This window comes from Amblyomma americanum, chromosome 2 (genome assembly GCF_052857255.1).
Source record: "Amblyomma americanum isolate KBUSLIRL-KWMA chromosome 2, ASM5285725v1, whole genome shotgun sequence".
In the NCBI taxonomy this organism is placed as follows: Eukaryota; Metazoa; Arthropoda; class Arachnida; order Ixodida; family Ixodidae; genus Amblyomma; species Amblyomma americanum.
This window is the reverse complement of record NC_135498.1, coordinates 138,886,030-138,908,358: the sequence shown is the minus strand read 5'-3', so window position 1 is coordinate 138,908,358 and position 22,329 is coordinate 138,886,030. Positions and strand designations below refer to the sequence as shown.

Genomic DNA, 22,329 nt, shown 5'->3' with positions numbered 1-22,329 from the left:
TGAAGTTTAATGATAAAACTATGTTTATTAACTAGCTGTTCCCCGCTAACACCTGTGGGATGCCCTTAATGAGGGTGTATATAAGCATGAGCACATAGTAAGTTTCAACCAATGTGACTGTAAGTTATGTGTATTGCCGCGCTTTGTTGTTGGCCTTGTTGGCACTTAATTGTTGTGATTAAAGCTGCATGTTCTCACTATAGGCAGATGTGCGTGGTCCTGCAGAGCAACACATTTTAGTGTAGGTTGCTGCTGTTGTCCTGAATTTTTGGTGTGTGTTTATTGTCATTGAGCAACTCTTTAAAACATTTTGTAACTTGTCAGAAAGGGATGAAATCTAAGGACATAATACACGGATGGTTTATCCAAGTAAATGTTCGCGCTTTCAGCAGTTACTGGTTCCAGCAGCTACAGGGAATGGACCAATAAACCATTTGAACTGGGACAATAAAGAATCCCATTTGGACATCTTCACCGCAGTCCTATCTCACACTTGTAGATGCTTGTAAAGACATACCTGCAGCTCATGCTATTCTATTTGAAAGGATACCCTGTTGCTCAGATTCCAGTTCATGATCAGGAATGCCAGGTGGCGAAAATAAATGCACAGGTTTCATTTTTTATTTGTAGCTATTATGCGGTTGTGCGAATTAACATGCCAACCAATTGTATTGAAACTGTTCCCTCGCCATGAAATGCACGTGGCAGGCCGTGTGGATACGTTCAGCCAAACAGAAGTGCTGAAAATATGTTTGAGGGCATATCAGCTCCATTATTAATGAAGAAAATGTGACAATTGGGAATCCACAACAACACATTTATGATGCAATGATCACAGCTTGACTCTTGGCTGCTTAAGCAGTAAGTGTAGATCATGTTCAAAATATCACAAAGCAGCATGACCAGAAATAAGATCAACACCTTCAGCCTTACTTGCCTGTACACATCAAATACAAAGCCCTCACAGTGAAATACTGTTAAAATGAAGAACTAGCATATGAGTTAAGACCAAGAAACACAGCAAATGGCACTGTAACATACAAAATATATTGCACATTGAAAGAAAATAACACCGCTTTGCACTGACTGGAAGCATTTAACACATCTATTATGCGACTCCAACACAAATGCTCAACATACCGTGTGCACCCAAAAGGTCTCATGAAGGTTCCATGTTAATGCATATTCATGTAGGAAAATTCGACGCGTTATGTGTACAAAAATAACACCACTGTTTGCAATGTGCTTTGTGCATTGCAGATAAAATGTGTTTTTTTATCATGTGCACTGTCACAGCTAAGATCTACGCGAGATTCCGTGGCACCAAACAAGAGACCAAGGCACAAGTGCTCTTTACTTCCTTGTTTCGCGCTATGGAACGGCACGTGAATTACCCACTAGCCTGAACCCTCACACTTCTAAGCTAAGGATCATAGGCAATGTTACCAGTGGTTCATCATTATTCACTCAAACACTCACTGCTTAATCAATCAGAGAGGAGTGCCACGTTAAAGTGCAGATTTCCTGCAGCTATACAGATACTGTATAGACAAGCCAAGGAGCTGCATAATATGCTTAATGTGTAAGACAACTACTAAGTGCAATCAATGAACCTGCATATTTTATTTTCCATACAATGTGCACCAACTCCACACACATAGTTCTCTAGGTCACCACTACGCATATGTAGCTCACATGTATCAGATTTTGTTTCATATAACTTCCAGTTGACAGGAACGTCTTCCTGCAACCAAGCAGTTGAAAAATGGCAGCACTTTTGTTGCATTAACTGCTCACGAAAACCTCAGAGGGTAGCACAAACACTGTGACCTTTATACTACTATTATGGTAGTCTTCACGAAGAGGTCAGTAGTAGTGATGCATAGCAAAAGCAGCCAAAAGATGAAGCGGTGCAGTGCACGAAACAAAAAATTTGGGCACATAAGTAGGCAAATGGCTTAGAGCAGTTTAAAAATTTTACAATAATGTATACAGGACTTTACAAGATAAAAATGCAAAAAAGCTAGGATAAACAAGACAGTATGCTCAAAAAATGGTATGCAAGACACACGAGAGAACAGCATATGAGGATGCCACAGTATGTACAGCTGTCATGAGCCAGAATAGGGTCAGTCCGTTCTGCAAATATCATTGCATGACTTGAAAATGATGAATGAATGTAAAAACACTCGTTAAACGTATATCGAAACATTCTTGCAAAAAGTGACTTGAAACACGCAACTTCATGGTGCATATACATGTACACTCTCATATACAGGACGTCAGGAAACTACAGGCAGCAATTAAGGGAGCCAGGTCCAAATATCGTGCCAGGGGCAAGCAGTACGCCGGCGTACCAGCACAACAGTGCCCCAGAGCCATCAGAGACCATCATTGAGTTGGAGGAGTGGCGCCTGGACTGCGCATCACAGGCGTCACTCGTGCACGAGGTGGTGACTGACGAGCCACTGCCATCACGCCACGAGTCGCTGCCGTCACGCCACGAGTCACCTGCGTCGAGCCAGTCGGTGCCATCCCTCCAGGCACCTGTTGGCTTGCTGGAACAAGAGGCATCAGTGCTGCAGTCATCAGCGCCTAGACAGAACAAGCGAAAGAGGAGAAGAGAATGTGCTGATGATGCTCTGGTTGAACACGTCGGAAAACTCGCAGATGCACTGCAGACCTGTGACGGACATGACGAGTGCGACCAATTTTGTCTTTCAATGGCTAAAATGATGAAGCGCGTGAACAAGAATCAGCAGATTGACCTGTGCGTCAAGCTGCTTTAAGTTTTTAATGAATTTACTTTTGAATGAAGTTGCACTGTTTGGCATCTTTCTTTTGGCTCTAGAATATGCTTAAAATGTGACACCAAAATAGTAACATTTATGCCACAGTGTGAAATTACGATGCGCGAGAGATTTTGGTCAGGAATATATGCTTGATCATGTGCCTGACAGAGGCTATGGGATTCATGAGTATAGACAATTCCTTTACCCCAAAGAAAGAACAGAGGCCGTGCTTTTGATTGCCTAAGCACATTATGCGTAATGAGGCGTCAATCTGTTGCGCAAGCCTCACAAAATCGCTTTCACTAGCTTCATTCACTTTCATCAAATTCGGACTGTCCTTGGCTGCATTTGCTTGCTTTCTTTTCTTTTGAAGTCCTCGGGTGCTACAACTCGGCCTTCCTGTGCTGTGCACCTGCATTGCTAGGGGTTCCCTACTCTTTTGGCCACGTCTTAACCATTTTGTTTTTGTTCTGGTTTCTCCAGTTGTGACTTATTGCTTTTATCTGGCCTTTTTTTTTCTTCGCATTTTTCAGAATATGTTTTTGAGCATTTAGCACTGTTTCATTTGCCTTAATTGGTTTCAGCTCTGTAAGCAACAGGTGCTCCGGTCTCTCTCGGCGAGCCCTTTCATTTTTTATTTTTTGAGAGGACCATTACAAGGCTTAAAGGGTAGCATGTGCATTTCGCCAAACTATCACACAACTATGTGTCGAAATGCTTCTTCTCAGAATGTAGAACTCAAGCTTTACAAACCTCAATGCTATTGCCAGTCGCTCGCCTGGCTCCAGGGGCTCTCTCACAACATGCTGCCGTGTGAGGTCTGGCAAAACAAATCCCAGCACTTCGTCAAACAGCACTGGCATGGCCAGGATTCTGGTTCATCCGCTCCTAGTTCACAACGCCGCCACCACGGGCCGCATGAAGTTGAGCTCCTCCTCCTTCTCTTACATTCTTCCTCCCGGTTTGAGAGAGAGACGCTAGTAAGCTTCGCCCATTGTCCGCTTTGTGTGTCCTCCCCTCAAGCCAAGCTCCTCGGGAGGGGGGCACCCTTCGCGTTTCTGTTTCTTTTTTCCACCCAGCGCTTTCGAAACGGGCTGACTGTGCGGCTCCCCTAGTCTGTTCCTTTACTGCGGTGCAAGAAAAGAAAGAAGTCGGGTTGGGGTTGAAGCGGTGTACACGTCCCGTCTTTGTCCGACTTTGAGGGGCCATTTGTCAAAAACTACTGGCGGTATATATGCACATCACACAAGATATGGCTAAACGTTCCAGAATTGTGCCAAGGCCCAGCTATCACTCAGTGAGTCCAGAGCATAATGCGTGGAATAGAATTTTTTTAGCGCTGCACCCAACTTCTCCCCGTGGGACGGTCTGTGTCTTCATGGTAAATGGTGTTTTGCTGTACAGAAAATCTGATGACTGGTGACAGAACAGAACTAGCGACCGTATAAGCATCAGTAAGAACCTTTTGTTGCGCATTTGTTTACACGTCAGTGTTTTTATTTTTTCGAAAGAGGTTGCAGTTATAACCTGACTCACCATAATTGTCAAGTTTTTTCGCAACGGGGAAAAAAATTACGGACAACAATTATGTCTACTGACGAGCTGTGAAGGAGAAAGCTTGCAGCGTGGTGTTCGGCTGCGGCGATGGCGTGCTGCTCTAATGCAATGGCCAGCCAAGCTGATCAGTTCACGCCGCCCGAATGGAAGTTGATGAAGGCGACGATAACCAAACCCAGCTCGAGCCCCTGTGCTTCCTTTTTTCGAGTTTAGTTGAGTTGTCGACAGAAGGACGAAAGGAAAAGCACGGGCTTGCTTACTGGCTCAATGCGGAGCCACGCCCAGCTGCCTGCGTGCTGATAGTAGGAGGTGAAAGATGGGAGTAAAGAGACAGAAGAAAAGCGCGTAGGCCACGGGCTAATCCCGGAGGCAGTGCAATACCGGGCTGACCTGTGCCAGAGTGCGTTACGCCAAGCACTCCGCCATACTTTCAAAAATACGCGTAACACCCAAGCCTCAAGGGCCCATATGAGATATTAAGCCAGGTATGTGAATGGCATCCCCCTTCGAAAGCGGACCGGGGATTGAGCCACACCCGAATACTCGATCCTGTGCTTCCTTGCTATCGCTCCCCTTTATATTTCTCCTCGATATCATTTCCCTTTCTCCTCCGCCGGCTGCAGCTCGGGTGGTTAAGATATTAGATAGCAATTGCCACGGCCGGCAACATTATTTTCCTTCACTTTCTTCTAACGGTGCTTTTCGAACCTTCCCCGACCCTTTTTCCGCAGTTGTTGAGCAAGCGGCAGTTTTTTGCATGTGACGACAGGCTTTTGTTTTCTTTTTGCAGCTGAAGGCATTTTGCCTCAAAATCCTGAATAGACTTACGCAGTTCAGAAAGAGACCGTTCTGATACACCCTCCATTCGCTTCACTTCTTCTTGTAAAGCTTGAATAATGATGTCCTTGATACTGTTATTTAAATTTTGAACAGAACTTTTCTTATCGAAGGGAATTTTTACATGGCGCTCTTTTTTAAGGAACCCCTCTTTTGCTCGGCCATTAATTTTTCTGTACTGAGTATCTACCGAGGAGCAGAGGCTTCTAAATCTTGTCTCTACTGCAACCTTTAAACTCTCTGGGATGGACATGCCAAGTGGAATAAAAGATGTTATTGTCTCAAAATAAGATTTCTCTAAAACCGTTTTGTTGCTAAAGATTTCCAGAACTGTCTTATTTGTCAATGTAAATGAAATTGCACATTCAGAAATCTCTAAGCGCAAAGCTCCCGAACTCATTTTTAAGAAATTCTAAACAACGCAAATTGAAATGCAAGAATCAATACTATATCGAAAAAAAAACAAAGTTCCAAAACGTTTGCTGGCAACATATATGTGAAAGGCGGAAGGCTCACTATTTCTGTGGGTTAGGTTCTGCATGCAACAACCTTCGACACAAGGAACATTTGCAGACTTTCCACAGGATAGCCGTTTGGAAAGAGCTTGCAAGCTTTCTGTCGTGTCACAGCAGCCTTCACACGCACTGGGAACTCAATTGCCACTACACTGCCAAGTTTCGTTTCTCGAGTATGCCACCCAAAAAGAAGATTCAGCTTTGAAAAGTCTGACTCATTGCAAACAATCCAACCCCTTTCGAGCGGCCTTCCTTTCCTACTGAGAACCCATCTAAAGATGTCCAGGTCTATGTTCACCTTGACAAGCCCGCTGGATCGACGGCTGTTGGAAAGTTTCTTTTGCACAGCGTAAATTAATTCCTCAGCAGCAGCTTCCAGTCGTTGTGGCGATGGCTTGCTTGGGTGCTTAAATTCCCGGAGACAGGCGCCGTTCAGATTTTTTCTTGGTTCAACGGAGCAACGCCACTTGGAATATCCTTTCCATTTTATAAGGTATTCCTTGCTCTGTAAAAAAAAGATGGCATGGTGAAACATTTAGCGCAAGAAAACTCACACACGCCGAGGAACGACAAAACGAAGCACAAGTGAACCAAAGAAAAGACAAAGGAAAGATATGTCACTACGAAATGAAGAGCCAATGAACTTGAATGGTAATTTATGCAAATGTTAACATATCCATTTGTGACGAAATGAGTGCCTTAGAGGACTTAAGTTACTGGGTATTGAAGGGTTTGCTCAAAATCTTGACCGCGTTATCTACCTTACTGGACTCAGGCTGCCCGCTTAGCGCGAAAAAATATATTTATGAAAAATGCTTTGTCTCTGGCATCATCACTAAGTTTGGAAGTCGAGTGTTCAAGATTGGCGGTAGTAGTAGTAGTAGTAGAAAACATTTATTCATAGAAAGGTAGGATAAAGAGGCGGGAAAAAACAGATTTTGGGTGGTGTCCTTATTTCAGGACCCCAATGTCCACCGCAGTTGCTCTTGCTTGGGATATCAGGCTACGCTGGGTCACCAAATCGGAGCTGAGCAGGGCAGACTCCCACTGTTCCTCGGATTGATGTTTGTCTAGTTCGGGGGGCTTGCTACCGGAGCAGCCCCATGTTACATGGTATGTTGTTGGAATTCCGCCACACCAGGGGCAGATTCCGTCGTATCTATCGGGAAACATGATATGGTATTTGTGTAGGTTTGGGAAGGTGTTCGTCTGTAGTTGTCTCCAGCCCCTCGCCTGTGCCGCCGTTAGCTTCGAGTGTGGTGGGGGATAGACTTGCCTTTGCGTTCAGAGAAGGAGGAGGCGTTCGCCGTACATAGAGGGAAGAGGGGTGACGTCGGGGAGGTTAGTCGCTCGGTTGGTGTATCTCGAGCTAGACTGTCCGCGGCCTCGTTTCCCTCGAGCCCCTCGTGCCCAGGAGCCCAAGTTATTTGGTGCTTGCATGTGGAATTTTTAACATGTGGGGTAGTCAGAATGGGAGCGATGGAGTGTGGAAGTCTGCCAGTGAGGAAGAGCCGACACGCCGACTGGGAGTCTGTAACAATTTTTAGTCCGTTTCACGTGGTATCGCCGTGCTGGATGGCGAGACCGATTGCGGCCGTTTCTGCTACTGTGGGAGAGCAGTTGCGTAGAGAGGCGCTGGCGATTTCCTTGAAGTTGGTGTCCAAAACTACCGCCACCGCGTTCGTGGAATTGGGGTACATGGCTGCGTCGACGTATACAGCATTTCGTGCCTGTCGGTGTGTGCGGCGCAGGTAGTCCACTCGCGCCTTTCGTCGTCCCTTTTGTGAGTCCGAGTGAAAACTGGCGGTATACCAATTGCGGAGACATTTTGTTATAGGAAGTCTCCCTGACTGCCGCGCTTTGGGGCCTCCTACTGTGCAATTTTACCAATTTCTCTAACACACTTTAGTCAATGAAAACCTAAAAACCTAAAGAAAACGTGATCAAGACACCTCTAAAGTTTATATTCCTCGCAGCTTATTTATATGCAAGCTAACAACATTTTTTCAAACATCAATAAACAAATGCAAAAGAAAAAGGTTTGAATTTTTCTGGGCTCTCTTATACAGATAACAGCAGTAACACATACCAGGTGTTACAGAGAAGACTAAGTCATCATCAAAATTAAGCTTTCTCGGATTAGCTCAGCTAACAAAGCGAAAGTCGTCGGCGTTCATTGTGTTCATTGGTGTTGGCGTTGACAACTTTCTTGGTGATTTTGTGGAAAGGAAGGGCGCATATAACTGGCCACCTGTGTAAGTGGGCGCCTCAATAGCGCTTTGAGGTACGTGATGGTGGTGAGAGAAAGATGTGGGCTGCATGCATTAGCGCTGACAACGTTGTGGCAGACACGCGGCACTGCAGCAATAGGCCGCAGCCTGACCAACCTCTCGCGATCAGCCATTAATTCAAATGCCACCTGCCAGGGTGGCAGGTTGGGCGCACTGCTCATCCAGTGTGCGGAACGCACTCAACGCTACAGACGCTAAGCCGCGTCTGCTTGCACGATACATCACAGCTCTCGCTCTCTAACAAGGTTCAGCAGTAGTTGAGCAACAGCTAATATTTTTTTATCGAGCTGATACTCGGCTAGATAACGTGGTCAGGCAGCAGCCGCTGCACGGCTGTGGAGCCCCTGCGCAGAGACGGCGAAGACTAGGCTTGGCGGCGCGGCGAAGTCACTTGCTGGGTTGCTATGGCAGCGGCGCAGCAAGGACGTTCAAGATCAAACGTGAGGTGACGGCGAAATCGCTCCGACGAAAGGAGGAAAAGCTTTCGCTTTTAAAATATGAATTTTGCGGCATAGTATACCAGTGCCCGCAAACTGTAGCTAACCGGTAGTTACCCAGTAGTTAACAGGCAGTAAACCGGGAGGAAGCTGGTTTACTAATTCTGATATTAACTTTTAACTATTATTTAGGCGCCAAGCTGCAGTTAGAGGTAGGTTACTAATATCCGTATCAGTTTTTAGAATTTCGAAAACGCGATTACCCTCATCGCAGTGGCTCCACAAAATTTGGCTACATCATGCGATGGCTCAGTGGTTAAGGTGCTCATCTACTGAGCCGGAGTACCCGGGTTGGCACTCAACCGCAGCGGCTGCACTTCTATGGAGGCGAAACGCAAAAGGCACCCATGCGCTGTGCAATATCACTGCGCTTTGAAGATCCCTAGTTGGTCGAAATTATTCTGGAGCCCTCCACAACGGCACCTATTTGTTCCTTTCTTCTTTAACTCCCTCCTTCATCTCTTCCCTTACGGTGCAATTCGGGTGTCCGCCGAGATAGGCGGGACAGTTACTTTGTCATTTCCTCTCCTCAAAAGCCAATTTTCAAGAACCAGTTAGCGCCAAAATACACGCGCTTTCGAAAGCATGCAAGCAAAGAAACCTTTCAAGTGCGCGTAACTAGTAGAAACAGCCAAATTTTGTCGATCCATATGGCCAAAGGTAACCATGTTTTGGAAATTCTAAAAACTTATATGGCTATTACTAACTACCGGCTACAAATCTAAAATTACGACTAAGCGCCTATCTGCAATTGTTAAAAGTTAATTATTAAAATCTAGTTAACCAGCTGAATAGTTAAAACGATTCACCGGAAACAATTCACACTGGTAATACTGTGCCGTAAAAGCCATATTTTAAAGTCAAAACGCATATTTTTGAAACGTCTTCCAGGTAACACCTGGTATTCAGAGTCGCTCAGCTAATGCTAAGGAAAGCTTGAAGAAACAAATGCGCGCGCTGCAAATATTCTGCACTTGCAAGGTTTAGGTTGTCATCTGTTCTATCCAAACATATTGTTGTGCGCTTATTTTTATTCCTCGAGATGGGAAAGCGAACCAGCTGCAGGTTTTTTTTTTATGTGTCAAATCTTGCCGCTTCACTCCTCTGTCAGTAGGTATGCTATACCGTTTTACACCGCCCACGAGCGATTCCTCTTTAATTCGCTCGCCTTGCATGCTTTGCATCATGTCTACTTGTGAATGACAACGTATCCGGTAACACTGGCATGCGTACATTAGTAAATAAAGTCCTCACTTGGTCTACATTTATGTTGAAAATGTTGAGCTAAAGTTATGAATAACAAGACAGATAGCGCTACTTGTTAATTACGTACTTCAGAAATATTATGTCCAGCAGAAGGCGCCTGCTGTATTTCTGCATTATTCGGACCTTTGCATGTTATCGCTTTAGGCTTCGCTAAATTATCTGCAGTGCCTTGCATAATAATACTACATTTACTACAATACTACAATAATAATACATTGTTACATACTACAATAATACATTACTATATACTACAATAATAATACATTTGCTCCGACGTCTCCCTGTACTGCTTTTTTCTGGCCAAATGTTGTAATTTTGCCTAATAAAATATGAGAGCACTACGTAAACCGCAATTAGCACCATGTAAGCAAGGGCCTTAAGCTGTTTGCATGCTATAAACATGAACGAATGATCGTTGTGTACATTTTTTATGGTCGTTGTTTTATGAGGGTTTAACGCCCCAAACCGACTCAGGCTATGAGAGACGCCGTAGTGAAGGGCTTGGGAAATTTCGACCACCTGGGGTTCTTTAACATGCATCGACAACGCATAGTACATGGGGCTCTCGAATTTCACCTGCATCGAAATTCGACCGGCGAGGCCGGGATCGAACCCGCATCTTTCGGGCCAGCAGCCGAGCGCCATAACCAATTAGCCACCGCGGCGGCGTGTCACGTGTCGCATGTGCAATGTTGAATGCTAACTGTGATGGGTGCCAATTCTATGTAGTAGTAGTAGCGGTGATTTTATCCAAATAATAAAAAGAAAAGAAGGGAAAGATTTTTCCTGCTGCGAGCACCTGAGCTGGGGCAGCGCAAATAAAGGGATATATGGCAGATTAGAGAAATGAAATAACTATAGCCATAAACTACAGGAGGGAGAGTGGTCAGGAACTATGTACAAGTATTATCTTTACAAATTCGCAGTTATATGTCAGAAAAAAAATGAAGAAATTTTGAGGACACTGAAGACTGCTTGTGAAATCATGGAATGCGAAAGAATTAATGTTTAATCGTGGCCCTCGTGGATAGCTCCAAACGAAGACGCGTCCTTTGTTTGTTCTTGTTCCCAGATCATTACCCGCCGCGGTGGCTCAGTGGTTAGGGCGCTCGACTACTGAGCCGGAGTTCCCGGGTTCGAACCCGACCGCGGCGGCTGCGTTTTTATGGAGGAAAAACGCTAAGGCGCCCGTGTGCTGTGCGATGTCAGCGCACGTTAAAGATCCCCAGGTGGTCGAAATTATTCCGGAGCCCTCCACTACGGCACCTCTTTCTTCCTTTCTTCTTTCACTCCCCCCTTTATTCCTTCCCTTACGGCGCGGTTCAGGTGTCCGCCGATATGCGAGACAGATACTGCGCCATTTCCTTTCCCCAAAACACCAAAGCGTGCTTGTGGCCTCGAGCGCGTTTGGTTCGCAACCTAGTGGTTTTGTCGAATTCTGCCTAAGCCTCTTATCTTCTTTAATCGAAACGATGTCCCCACACTGAATTTCCGTGACATTCCTTCCACACAAACCAAATCCACAGTGATTGCACACGCATGTAAGCTCTACGCTTGTCATGCTGTAGGAATTAAAAAAAAGTTGCCAACAAGCTCTACAGACCGCCCTGAATTGTGTAATCGGGACATGCAAACAAACACAAAACGTAACATGGACCGAGGTGCTTAAAGAAATGGCTTGGGAAGGTTGTTACTTACCGTTTTGGCAATGACTCTCTTGACCAGGTGGTACATCAAAACTTCAGCAGAAGAAAGTCAATGGACGCAGGGAACTGGCTAACCAGATGCAGCTGATGACAGACAGTAGCGAGACAGCCAGGTCCTGAGGAGCTTAAAGGATGCGAGAGACGAGGGCAAGGTGTATGGGGGGCGATGGCGGTTACATGGAACTGGCTAAGGGAAAATTTTCCTTCATTGGCACCGCCGAAGACGCAAGGGATCTAAATCTAGCTCAGAACGATCTCCCATGGCTCCAGACCCTGGTTTTAAAGACCTAGAAACCCGGCCCACCTCTTGCATCGCCCAATCAACAGCAAACTAACCCATCATTGGTTTACAAACTTCATGGCACGCCCTCCAATTTCGGCAAGGTTCAAACCCTCTCCCTGAAATACACAGCACATCTAAATTGCTATAAGAAAATGTAATTCCGGGAATGAACCCTCGAAATGCTTGGGCCAACAGGTTTACGTGCCACGCCCCATTCTTCCACAGTATTACTCAAACTCTCTCCCTTAAAAAGTAAAAAGAGAAACATATGAAAATACATCAAAACATTCCCATGCGGCTCCCAGCTTTACGCCAATTACCGATATTCAACCGATCGCTACCGCTGCGAGTAGTAGACTACTCGTCTTCGGGACGACTGTTGACTGGCGTCCCCGCAAAATCTGGAAAGAGGCGCCAGCCTGTCGTTGCTGCCTCTGAACACGCTTCAGCGTTTCGTTAAGCAGGCCCGCTTCTCGGGACCCGTTGGTATGCCCCATCCTCTGACTTCGACGCCGTCGCGGCTTAGACGCGGCGTCTGCTTGCCGCGTCCGCGCTGACCATGCGCTATGCTACGCTATCACTGCGGTGGTTTCCTTAGACGAGCGAAGGGGGGCGGGCGGTTTCGGGAAAACGTCTTGGCTCCTCTGGCTCGGTCTTTGCCTTCGCCGGTCTACGCCCGCTTGCCTCGCCATGCACGCTTCCTGCTGACGGGGATTAACAGGGAAATCGGCGCATCTCGGCGCCCGGCTGCCGACAAATCCTCGGATGGTTCGAACCTCGGCTTTTTAAGCCCTCGTGTTGAAGACATCCGGGTCAGTGGCTGCAAACCATGGATGTAAGAAGCGGGAAGTGTCCCCAGGGAGCGATTAACATTCTTCCCTGTCTGTTGGATGTGCCACGACTCAAGTAGAAGCCTGCTGTGCGGGTTAGCTTCGGTTTCCAGTACATTAGTGCCGTCAACGTCCATTCGGTGGTCGCATGCCTCGCAGTGTTCGGCCGCAGCGCTGCAGTCACGGTTCATTTGTCGGACGTCCGCTTTGTGTTGCCTCATTATTTCGGCGAAGTTCTTCGTTTCCCCTATGTACGATTCCGGGAAGACCGAGCAGGACATTTGGTATACAACCTCTTGGGCCCTTTCTTTTGGGTGACGGCCGTTTGGGGTGGGGGGGGGGGGGGAGAAGGCGTCCGATGGTGGTAGTCGTAAAGCCACTCAATAGACTGTGCGTTGTTAGCACCCTTCTTTACCGAGAATGCGTGCCAGCGTCTCGATCACGCCTTTCACGTATGGAATGCAAAACGTTTCCACTTCTGGCGTGTGTTTCTTCCATGCACATGTGTTCGCCCCGGCTAAACCATTCTTATTTTCTGAGAATTGAAAATTGTCCACCCACCCCTTCCACCAATGCAGACACCTTTGCTGCGCCTTCGAAGCTGATTTCCCGGACTTGGCCGAATCACCTTTGACTAGGGAACAGTAGCACCGTTAGTGCGTGCCTTTCAGTGTCACTTTGTACAGCGCCCAGAAAAAAGCCTAACTAAGCCTGTCCTAGCACAGAAATCCTTCAGTGGTTTTGAAAGCCGCAGTCGTGATAACGTTTGCCGTAAATGAGAGGTTTTTTTTTAGTTTTAAATGTCTTTCATTGTGCCGCAGCCAAATTTGCGTTGGTTTTTGTCTTTTGCTAACCGATAGTATGTCTGTGTATTTTCAAACAACTATATTGACGGGATCATAGCATGCAGCGTGCCCTTGCGATCCGCACTTTCGTACGCGCTGTTTTTGTGAAGATGTTTAGGATCACCAAATAATTCTACACATGCTGCAAATATATCTTCCAGTCCTACAGCTTCGCCATCGTGGAGAGACATGCTGCAGCGAAGACTACACCACACACATGCAGCACCAACTTCCTTTTATTACAAGAGTGCCGTATAGACATTAGGCTTTTCCATAAAAATCATGGGAGTCATGGACGATTAACAGAAAATCAACAGCTCAGCAGATACAAATCAACATAAAGACAAACTTTCGGTTAAAGTTATGCACACATGAGAATACCCGTAACCGTCACAGCTAAGTACACTTAGCCTGTGAATATGCAGCATTAAGAAGACAAAAAGAAATAGTTACGAACAATAAACGACTCAAACAAAGCATGCTCCTAGCAAACGCCCGGGAAGATGCCCGGCGCGCCAAAGAAAAGCGCGGTGATAAAGTAGAAACTTCAAGGCACAGCCGTGCCATAAAACTAAGAGAAACGCGCAATAACAAATACCAAGCCCAAATAATGCATAAAATAGAACCGAAGCGGAAAACGTAAGAACCATAAAACGTTACTGGTTACATGTCTCTCTGGTCGGTGCTTACGGTTTAGTATACGCGTACATTCCTACTAAATCTGAAAGAAGCGAAAAACGCTTCCTTTTATTGGTTTCCTTCCCAGTACCCACCTGTGATCAAAACGGTTACTATGAACTATTTCAATATATTTAAATGGCTTGCTTGCTGATGCTAACTGGAGATGTAATTCTTCCCCAAGGGCCTACCACCCGCTCCGAGTCTTCACTCTTACAGATGAAATCATTTCAACTGCAACAGGTAATTTTAGTCGGCTCTTGATCAAATAAAATTCACGTCGTGATAACATAGTTTTTTTTTACTCTCTGAGTCGAAACATTCCTGCAAGAAACTCAAATATACTGAAAGCTCTAATAATTTGTTTTTCCTTTTTCCGCTGAACACATTCAGGTTGTCAGAGCTCAGATGCAACCACGTCCAAATGAACTACGCTCAGTAATAGGTAAATTATAGTACTTTAAAATAAGAAAAATGTCGCCGCTACGTAAGCAGTTCATTTCGATAGCATCATACGTGACGACAACTCATCCGCGAATCGTTCAGCTCGAAAAGAAACTTCGCTTGCTTCGTTTTCAGCCTCGTCAAAACTAGATTTACAACAAGCCTCGTTACACCTAGCCTCGTTACAACTAGGAATACATCATATATATCTATCGTTCATAAGGATCAGGGAATTAAGGTACGTTGTTAGGAGAGCGTGAGGGGCGACGGCCGCTCAAACCATCCGCTTCTTCCTTTTCACCACCGCTAGCAGCATGCTCTATCAATGCAGCTCTAATCATTCATGCTATAGATACGTTCTCACCTCAAGTCGTAGCCATGCCCGGTACGCGAATTTCTACAAATGCTTTCTTTGAGCTGTCATTCGGGCTGTCTAAAATTATTCCATCGGCAGCTATAAGTGCGCAAGCACTAATCCGGACGTTGAGAGCCTAGAAAAATTATCTCTTGCCTATGTATGTCCACTTCGTCCCGAGCATAGAAAAAAAGAGGAAGAAAAGGCAATCACAAATATCCACGAATGGGAGTCGAACCCGCGGAGAAGCGAACAAAGGCATTTTTCATTGCAGCACTGAGGCTTCAATTTTGGATTTCGACGTGGCCTCTTTGTATGTCTGAAATTTACTTGACCTGAAATAAAATAATCGAAAATGTTTTACGGCCGCGAGTGAGTTTCGAACCCGAGGCGGCGAGAACGCATACGTTTTGCTGGTTACTGCGTTAAGCGTGGCCCGCATGGAGTGTTTTTCCGGGCGATTCGCCGGCGTCGGCGGCAGCGGAGCGCTTTTTTGCCGCCGTCGACTGCCACACCGCCGCAGCCGAACATTCTGCGTCATAAAATACCAATCTCTTGCGCTGTATTTTGGATATCGTCGTCTTCATCAGCTGCATCTATGCGCAACGGAACCGAACACTGAAACAGCACTGAAAACCGAAGTGCTAGCACTCCTAGTTGCAACTGGCGTAACCACACTAACTCGTCCGAAATTGATTTTGGTGGCACTGTCTACCTGTGCCATGCGCTGTGCTTTTAACAAGGCTGGTGGAATTACTTAGTTTGGCGGAAGGCAGTAAAGAATCTTCTGCAGAAATTCTGATGTCTTTTTTGGGAGATTTTTGTCTGCGTGTGGAGAAAACCCTTTGCCAGGACTGACACATTAGCGGTTGTAAGTTTTTTTTTTTGTAACAGCCTGGAGGCAAGAGTGCGTCCATGACCTTTCCGGGCCGTTTTCGCAGAGGTGCCGACTATGTCGTGCAGCTCGTGCTTCGCACCATAGAGAACAGAAACATACCGCATCCAAAAAGCAACCATGGACTGCGTTCCACGATTCGAGGAAAAGTAAAAGGAGAAAAAACAAGAAAGGCAGGTAAAAGGAACAGCAGGAGACCCCTCCCCACAGTCCTTTTCTTCCTCCCTCTTACCATTCTACTACAGGCTGCCGTGTAGCTCTTGAAAAAGAATTTCTCCGTACCTATGCACCTGCTCAAATCATCCTTGGCCCTTTCCGTTACCGCCTCTCCACGTTCTTCATCCGTTTGATGCTGCGTGTTGTGCGTCTTGTTCCCGTAGCCTTTTTGGGAGGAACAGTGCTGAAAATTGTGCCCTAAGGGTAGGGTGGAATTCAAGCAAGTTTTGGTTAAGACGATTCCCAATTCTTGCATATTTGTTTTAAAATCAGCGACAACAGCAATGACACATCGCTTTGAGCATGCGGCTCAAGGACGGTGTGTGATTCGTTCCGCAGTGTCGCCGTGTACCCACTGATTTCCAATGGGTAGAAGTTTTCTCAAAGCCTGGCGCTTGGTTTCTTTGAGTTGAAGTGCTCGGAAAATGGTCTTCCACCTAACATTGTGTTGAAGAAAACACTTCAACCCATTGCGCTTGGTGCGAGGTTGCCAGTGCGCCATTAAAACTCATCATCAGCAAAAGAAAACATTTCTAGGCAATGGATACCCAAGATTCTTCACTCGATGTATCATCTAAAACTGAAAAGGATGCAACGAAAACAACTCGATATGCTTATGCTAAGGACACGCTGGTGGCAAAAACGCGTATGCAGTTAGTACGTAAAGGGTGTCTGCGAAACCGTGGCCAGTGTTCTCAGAAAGGAAGGGATGCAAACTACACACAAGCCGGACATCATTATCGGAGGCCTCCTGTGCCACTTCAAAGACAGTCATCCCACCCCAAAAAAGGCCTAGAGGCGCCAACTCGAATGGCCCTTCCTGGGCGTACGCGCTCAGCGTCCGCGCTCTTAGCGTAAGCCGAAACCGGTCTGCGCATGCGCACTGCAGGAGACGCCAGCAAGCCTAGGTGAGGCGTCCGTGCTAGATGTCGGCATCAGCGCGCGGGCGCTCGTGTACGCGTTGGAAGGGGGGTCCGGTTTATAACAATGGAAGGATCGCCGGGCTCTCGGTGGCTCTTTTCTTCATGGCTTGAAGCTATTTCAGGTTCCCCGAACTTTTCTTCGCGGTTTAAGTTGTTCTTTCATCGCCCCCCAACCCCTTCTCTCCACGGCTTGAAATTCTCTTCGCCCGCTCGACAGGGGAAGGGAGCCAGCACCAGGAACATGGAGATGCATGGCACATTTAAAAGTCGCTGGATCGTTCCGTGGAAACGACTCCCTCTTCTGACTCCCGCGGTTTGTGCGCTTAAAAAGCCGCGCTAACTCCCCGGGAGTCACACATCCAAGAAGTAGAAGTTTGCCAACAGCTTCAGAGGCAACAACAACTTACGAGAATACAAAAAGGAAGCTAAAAAATGTTGCCAGCCCAGCGATTGCTATCTAATCCCTCAAGCACTGGAACTGCAACCGGTGGAATTAAAAGCAAAGAGAGAGGATAGCGAAAAGTAGATAGGAGAGCGGCAGAAAAAAAAAACGAGGGTAGGTTGGAACTTATGCAAAAAAAAAATTTGTTCGCGCCACTCGTGCGAAAGTGCTTATGGGTATTGTTGCACATATTCGCAACACGGTAAATTCACTGCATATTCAGGGCCGCGAGCATGTAGCGTCCTGTCGCTAATGAATCGCGCTAGCGGCGCATTGCACAAAGGGGTTGGGTGGAGCGCCGAGTCACCGTACTAGAGAAAACCAGTAATCTTGTAAACATCGTGTTATCCGACAATAACTTCTGTTCATTTCTTAGCAGATTTAAATTATAATCAAGAACATTTAACTAGAGTTTAACTCTTGATTGCTGCTCTGGGTAACGGCGTAGTTACTGGCTTGCCGAACTGATGGCACACTCTTCAGAATAGTTCCCAGCATGCCACTCTATGAAGTCTTCGTTAGCGGTTCATCCTTCACGTACATCTTTGACAGAATTGCCGAAACTAGCATCGATTACAGCAATGGTAAACCCCTTCTCGACGGCGAACGATCGAAGCGTGAGAAGCACTTTACCAACCTAGACAAAAATGTGAACTACCACACTACTAATTGTTACATAGGACAAATAACCTACTGGCATAAAACGCAGCATCAGGTTTGCCGCCTCTTATGTGCAACACATGCAACATTCACTTCAACGCATCCTTGCTGCACTTGCACCACATCGACAAAAGATTGGAATAGCTTTCTGCTATTGAGGCTAATAACATGAGTGTTGAAATGTAGACATTAAGACACGATTTTACAATTTTGAATGCACAGTGCAAGAACCACATACAAGTATCGGTGAGTGAGCTCTAAGTATGAGCGTCCGGGAATTACAATTTTCACTGCTTGAACGAAAGTACCTAGAAGCTTCATTGCTTGGCACTGTTATTGCGTACGCAATTCCACTATCACCTATGCCGGTGTGGTCACTGCACGCGCTTAATGAAAAATGTACCTGTCAAGCGAAAGAGTCTTCTTATAATTTCCTCTATATACCTCATAGAAGGCACACGCTTTCTTGTAGCATTTTATGTAGCAGCTCATGGCCATAGCCTCCCTCCGATGGGGGCACTTTTGATAAAACTGCGCATTCGTACGGCAGGCTCAACCTCCCAAAGCAACCTACCAAAGCAGGGACACTGTAGCAGGGCACGGCCGGAATCGAGCCGCCTCCGCCACTCGAGCCCGGCCGCGAGCGGGGACGTGTGCCTTTCCAACGCACCGAGAGAGGGCGCCACACGTTTCATGAAAAAAGCTGATGATGCATGATCAATAGTGAAATAGCGCAGGAAGACTTTTACGCCATTGAAATGTAAAATACCTTATACTTCCTTAAAGGTAGGACATTACCCTACGTGAACCTGCTAGAGCTTGTCGATATATTTTAAAGTAGGGCTGTAGTGAGCGATAAATTGAAGTCAAGTGGGGTATTTTTCAGGACCTCGCCATAGGCTCCATGCTGTCATAGATCATTGCTCATGGCAACCGCAATATGTAAGCTAAATCGAAGAAACTCGACTAAATGAAACTTTAAGATGCATTTAACATCTAGGCGAGAGAGCTAATTTCTAACTGTTATGCGCGACGAAATATCAATTTTTATTTTTCGTCGCCTTTGAGTTACGCGCCGCCGCGCCGCCGGCTGTCGCGAGATGGCGCGACCTGTTTTTCGAGGCGCATGGTCTATAATCCTGGGGATGAGTCATCCGGAAAAACTTTCGGAAAAATTCATGGTCACCTTCACGCATGCGACGCATCTGTAGAGGGAAAATATGTGGTTTGTTATGCGAACAAGTAAAAACCAGACAGCATGACTGCAATACACTGTGATGCGCTATTACAACACAACTATTGTGGGTGGTTTCTGTGACTGAATGAATCAGCCTTGTTGTGTACAGTGTCTGTGAAAAGTCTTCAGGGTCAAAGATTTTCATTTAAGCCGCACAGTGGAGATATCACGATGCTATTAAAGTCCAAAGGGCCTTGAATTGCTAAGTTTCTTCTGATTGGAGAAAAGCTTACTTCTTGAATTCTTCACTACAAGAAGCATTCAAGGGACATTGATTGCACAAGTGAAAGTTGTGGCCTGACGACCTGACAGCGTGTGCATACTATTTATGCCAGCTGAGTTATTGATGTTTTTTCAAAGCTGCATCTTGTCAATGTCAGTGCTGCCCTTCTGCCTCACTAGCTTTATTATTTCAAAGTTGCGATGAGTCTCAAAGAGTCTCTGCGATGCAGGCACTACACTTCTGCACGAGCAGTGCAGAAGCAGCCAATTTTTCATGCCCCTTGGTTCTCCTGACACTGTTTTGCAATAGCGATGTGCCCCAGAGACTACCGAGAGGAGCCCCAACTTTCGAAGACCGCGCTTATTCGTCAGTTGCCAATGTTAGAATACGCTGACGTGAAACTCCTTTGCCTTTTTTATGTATCTCTGTTGGCAACGAAGAACTTTGGAGCGTACTTCATCCGAGTTGCTTCACATCTCCAACGGTGGATGATAGTTGGCCTCCAAGTGGTACTCAATGCTTTCAGATAGATAGATAAAGAGGAGGAGGGAAAGACAGGGAGTATATATATATATATATATATATATATATATATATATATATATATATATATATATATATATATATATATACTCTCAACGCTTCACTTGGAGGCAAACTATCATCCAACGCTTTCAAGAGTGTATATATATATGCACTAAGTGCCTAGCATTCAGTTCAGATCGAACATGACTGCTATTTTAGTCCCATCAAACAGCAACTACCGACACTGCAGTTCCACCTGCACCAAAGCCTCCATTCCTTTTTGGCACAAACCCCTCCCACCCACTCCCGCTGTTGAATGTCACTTCTTATGTTAACGGTATGTGTGGACACCACTACAGAACATTAAAACATGTATGATGGCGTATTGGTAGCTGGCTTTTTTTTCTTAACCATTACACCTCAATTCCAAGCAGTTATGTTTGTTTCAGTTTGGGTTCGTTGTCACAGAGTGGCAGTTGCTGTTCATTTTGGACACAGCTGCAACAGCGGCGAACTTTTCTTTCTCACAGTGCACAGCCGACAATGTACCTGCTGCTGGAATTCCGTCCGCACGTACCACTGCACAGTACCACAAAATGTAGCAATATTTGCTGTTGCGTGGCTTTAACCTGTTAGCTAGATCACGTCCGCTGTCGTTACGGGACCTATAAGTGACTGCACAGTGTAGACGCAATGAAACCATTGATGATATAGCCCCACGGGACAAAGCATTCTTCTTTGCACAAGGTGCAGTCAAAGGCACATTTTCCAAGCAGATTAATGCAGAGAAGCCTACCACCAGAACAGGGGGAAAGGATCTCTGTACCCAGTGTATCATAGTGGGTACCCGGCGGCACTGGCGACCGAACAGCGCGCCTACGGCATAGGGGTCGGATGTTTTAACCACTAAGCCGCCGAACTGTTGCGCTAAATGTCTTTTCAATACTCTACACCGACCTTTTACATTTACAGAGGAAACGAAGATACTTACCGTAGGGTGATATCGGCCTTCTTGCCTGCGCGCCACGAACGCGGGCCGAACCCACCAGCGGTGCCTCCTCCGCTGGCGACGCTCCTGCCTCCTCCTCACAATGAGCTGAAGGGCTGTTCTTATCACAAGCAGTAAAACTCGTCTTCGTGCACACATCGCTGGCATTATTGCAAATAATGATGCTTGGAGGGGAGCGCAATACCAAAGAGCTGAACTGGGATCCAACCGATGCTATGTCGATGGTGCTGCAGATTACGATAAACACCGAAGAAAACTGCGAGGCGATGTGTGCGCGTTTGCATAAAAACCTATTGTGCAAACTACAATTCAGTATATAAATAGATTTACTTCTCCTGCCGCTTTAAAAAGCTAAACGCTTCAAGTGGCAGTCGAAAAGTTTCGGCCGATTTTAGCCTATGCAGTCTAGAAACGATACGGCAGCGCGAGCGATACGCGAGCACAAGCGCGCGCCAGCAACTGGCCATGGAGATTCGCACCGCTTTCGACGTCCGTCGCGGCGCGCCGCTAGGCGCGTAGGCGCTTCGCGTGTACGCCTCGGAAGTGTTCATCGAGTTGGGGCTTAACGATCGGTCCTTCCTTTATCACTTTTTTTAAGGCGCGGTTCAGGTCTCGGCCGATATGCGAGACAGATACTGCGCCATTTCCCTCCCCCAAAAAATCAATTTTCTAACTTTGAAGGATACATTTATCAGCTGGGCACCGCACCCAAGCTGTTGTGTGCAGTGTTGTGCGCGTGTGTTTTTCCTTTCCTTTATCAACTATCCACACGCGCAACTTGGACAAATGTATTATGCAAATAGTGTATTTATCACCGTTCCGTGTATCCTTTCTTACTGTCTCCTCACTTCTATCATTTCACTCTCCAAACTACCTTCTATCCTTTATTTTCGCTGCCCCAGCTCAGGGCCGCCGCCATAGTGATGGCAGATGTCGCATTTAACAAAAACCTTTTACCTTCCTTTTTGTTTTTATTTCACATTAAACACCTACTACTACTATTTGCAAGGATGGATGGATGGAAGCAACTTATATGAGACGAAAAAAATATTTCAAGGGTGATCCCGTACAGACCCCTTACTGGTAAAGAATCGATTCCCTAGGGGCTGGTCCGAACGTACCTTCTGTCCGTTCCTTAAAGATATCGCGGAGACGACCACTACGGCACCTCTTTCTTAATTTCTTTTTTCACTCCCTCCGTTGCGTTTCGGGTGCCCACCGAAATATGTGGGACAGTTACTGCGTATTTCCTTTCCTTAAAATCGATTTTCAATTTTCTCAACCTTACCGACGCCAAGCCGCG

General features: G+C 46.1%; 1 protein-coding gene across 2 annotated transcripts; it reads right to left on the bottom strand.

The window, feature by feature from the left end:
- Positions 1 to 1,919: 1,919 nt before the first annotated feature.
- On the bottom strand, positions 1,920 to 21,557 carry LOC144119113 (uncharacterized). 2 transcript variants are annotated; one of them, XM_077651826.1, is made up of 4 exons: positions 21,009 to 21,557; positions 19,219 to 19,237; positions 3,546 to 3,612; positions 1,920 to 2,558 (listed from the first exon to the last, which is right to left on the bottom strand). In XM_077651826.1, the coding sequence occupies exons 1-4, from the start codon at positions 21,171 to 21,173 to the stop codon at positions 2,291 to 2,293; spliced, it is 519 nt and encodes a 172-aa protein (XP_077507952.1). In that variant the 5' UTR covers positions 21,174 to 21,557; the 3' UTR covers positions 1,920 to 2,290. The 2 variants fall into 2 exon arrangements, 1 of the variants encoding a protein (XP_077507952.1); XR_013312264.1 differs by lacking the exons at positions 19,219 to 19,237; positions 21,009 to 21,557 and having other exon boundaries at positions 2,439 to 2,595; positions 3,546 to 3,643.
- Positions 21,558 to 22,329: the final 772 nt, after the last annotated feature.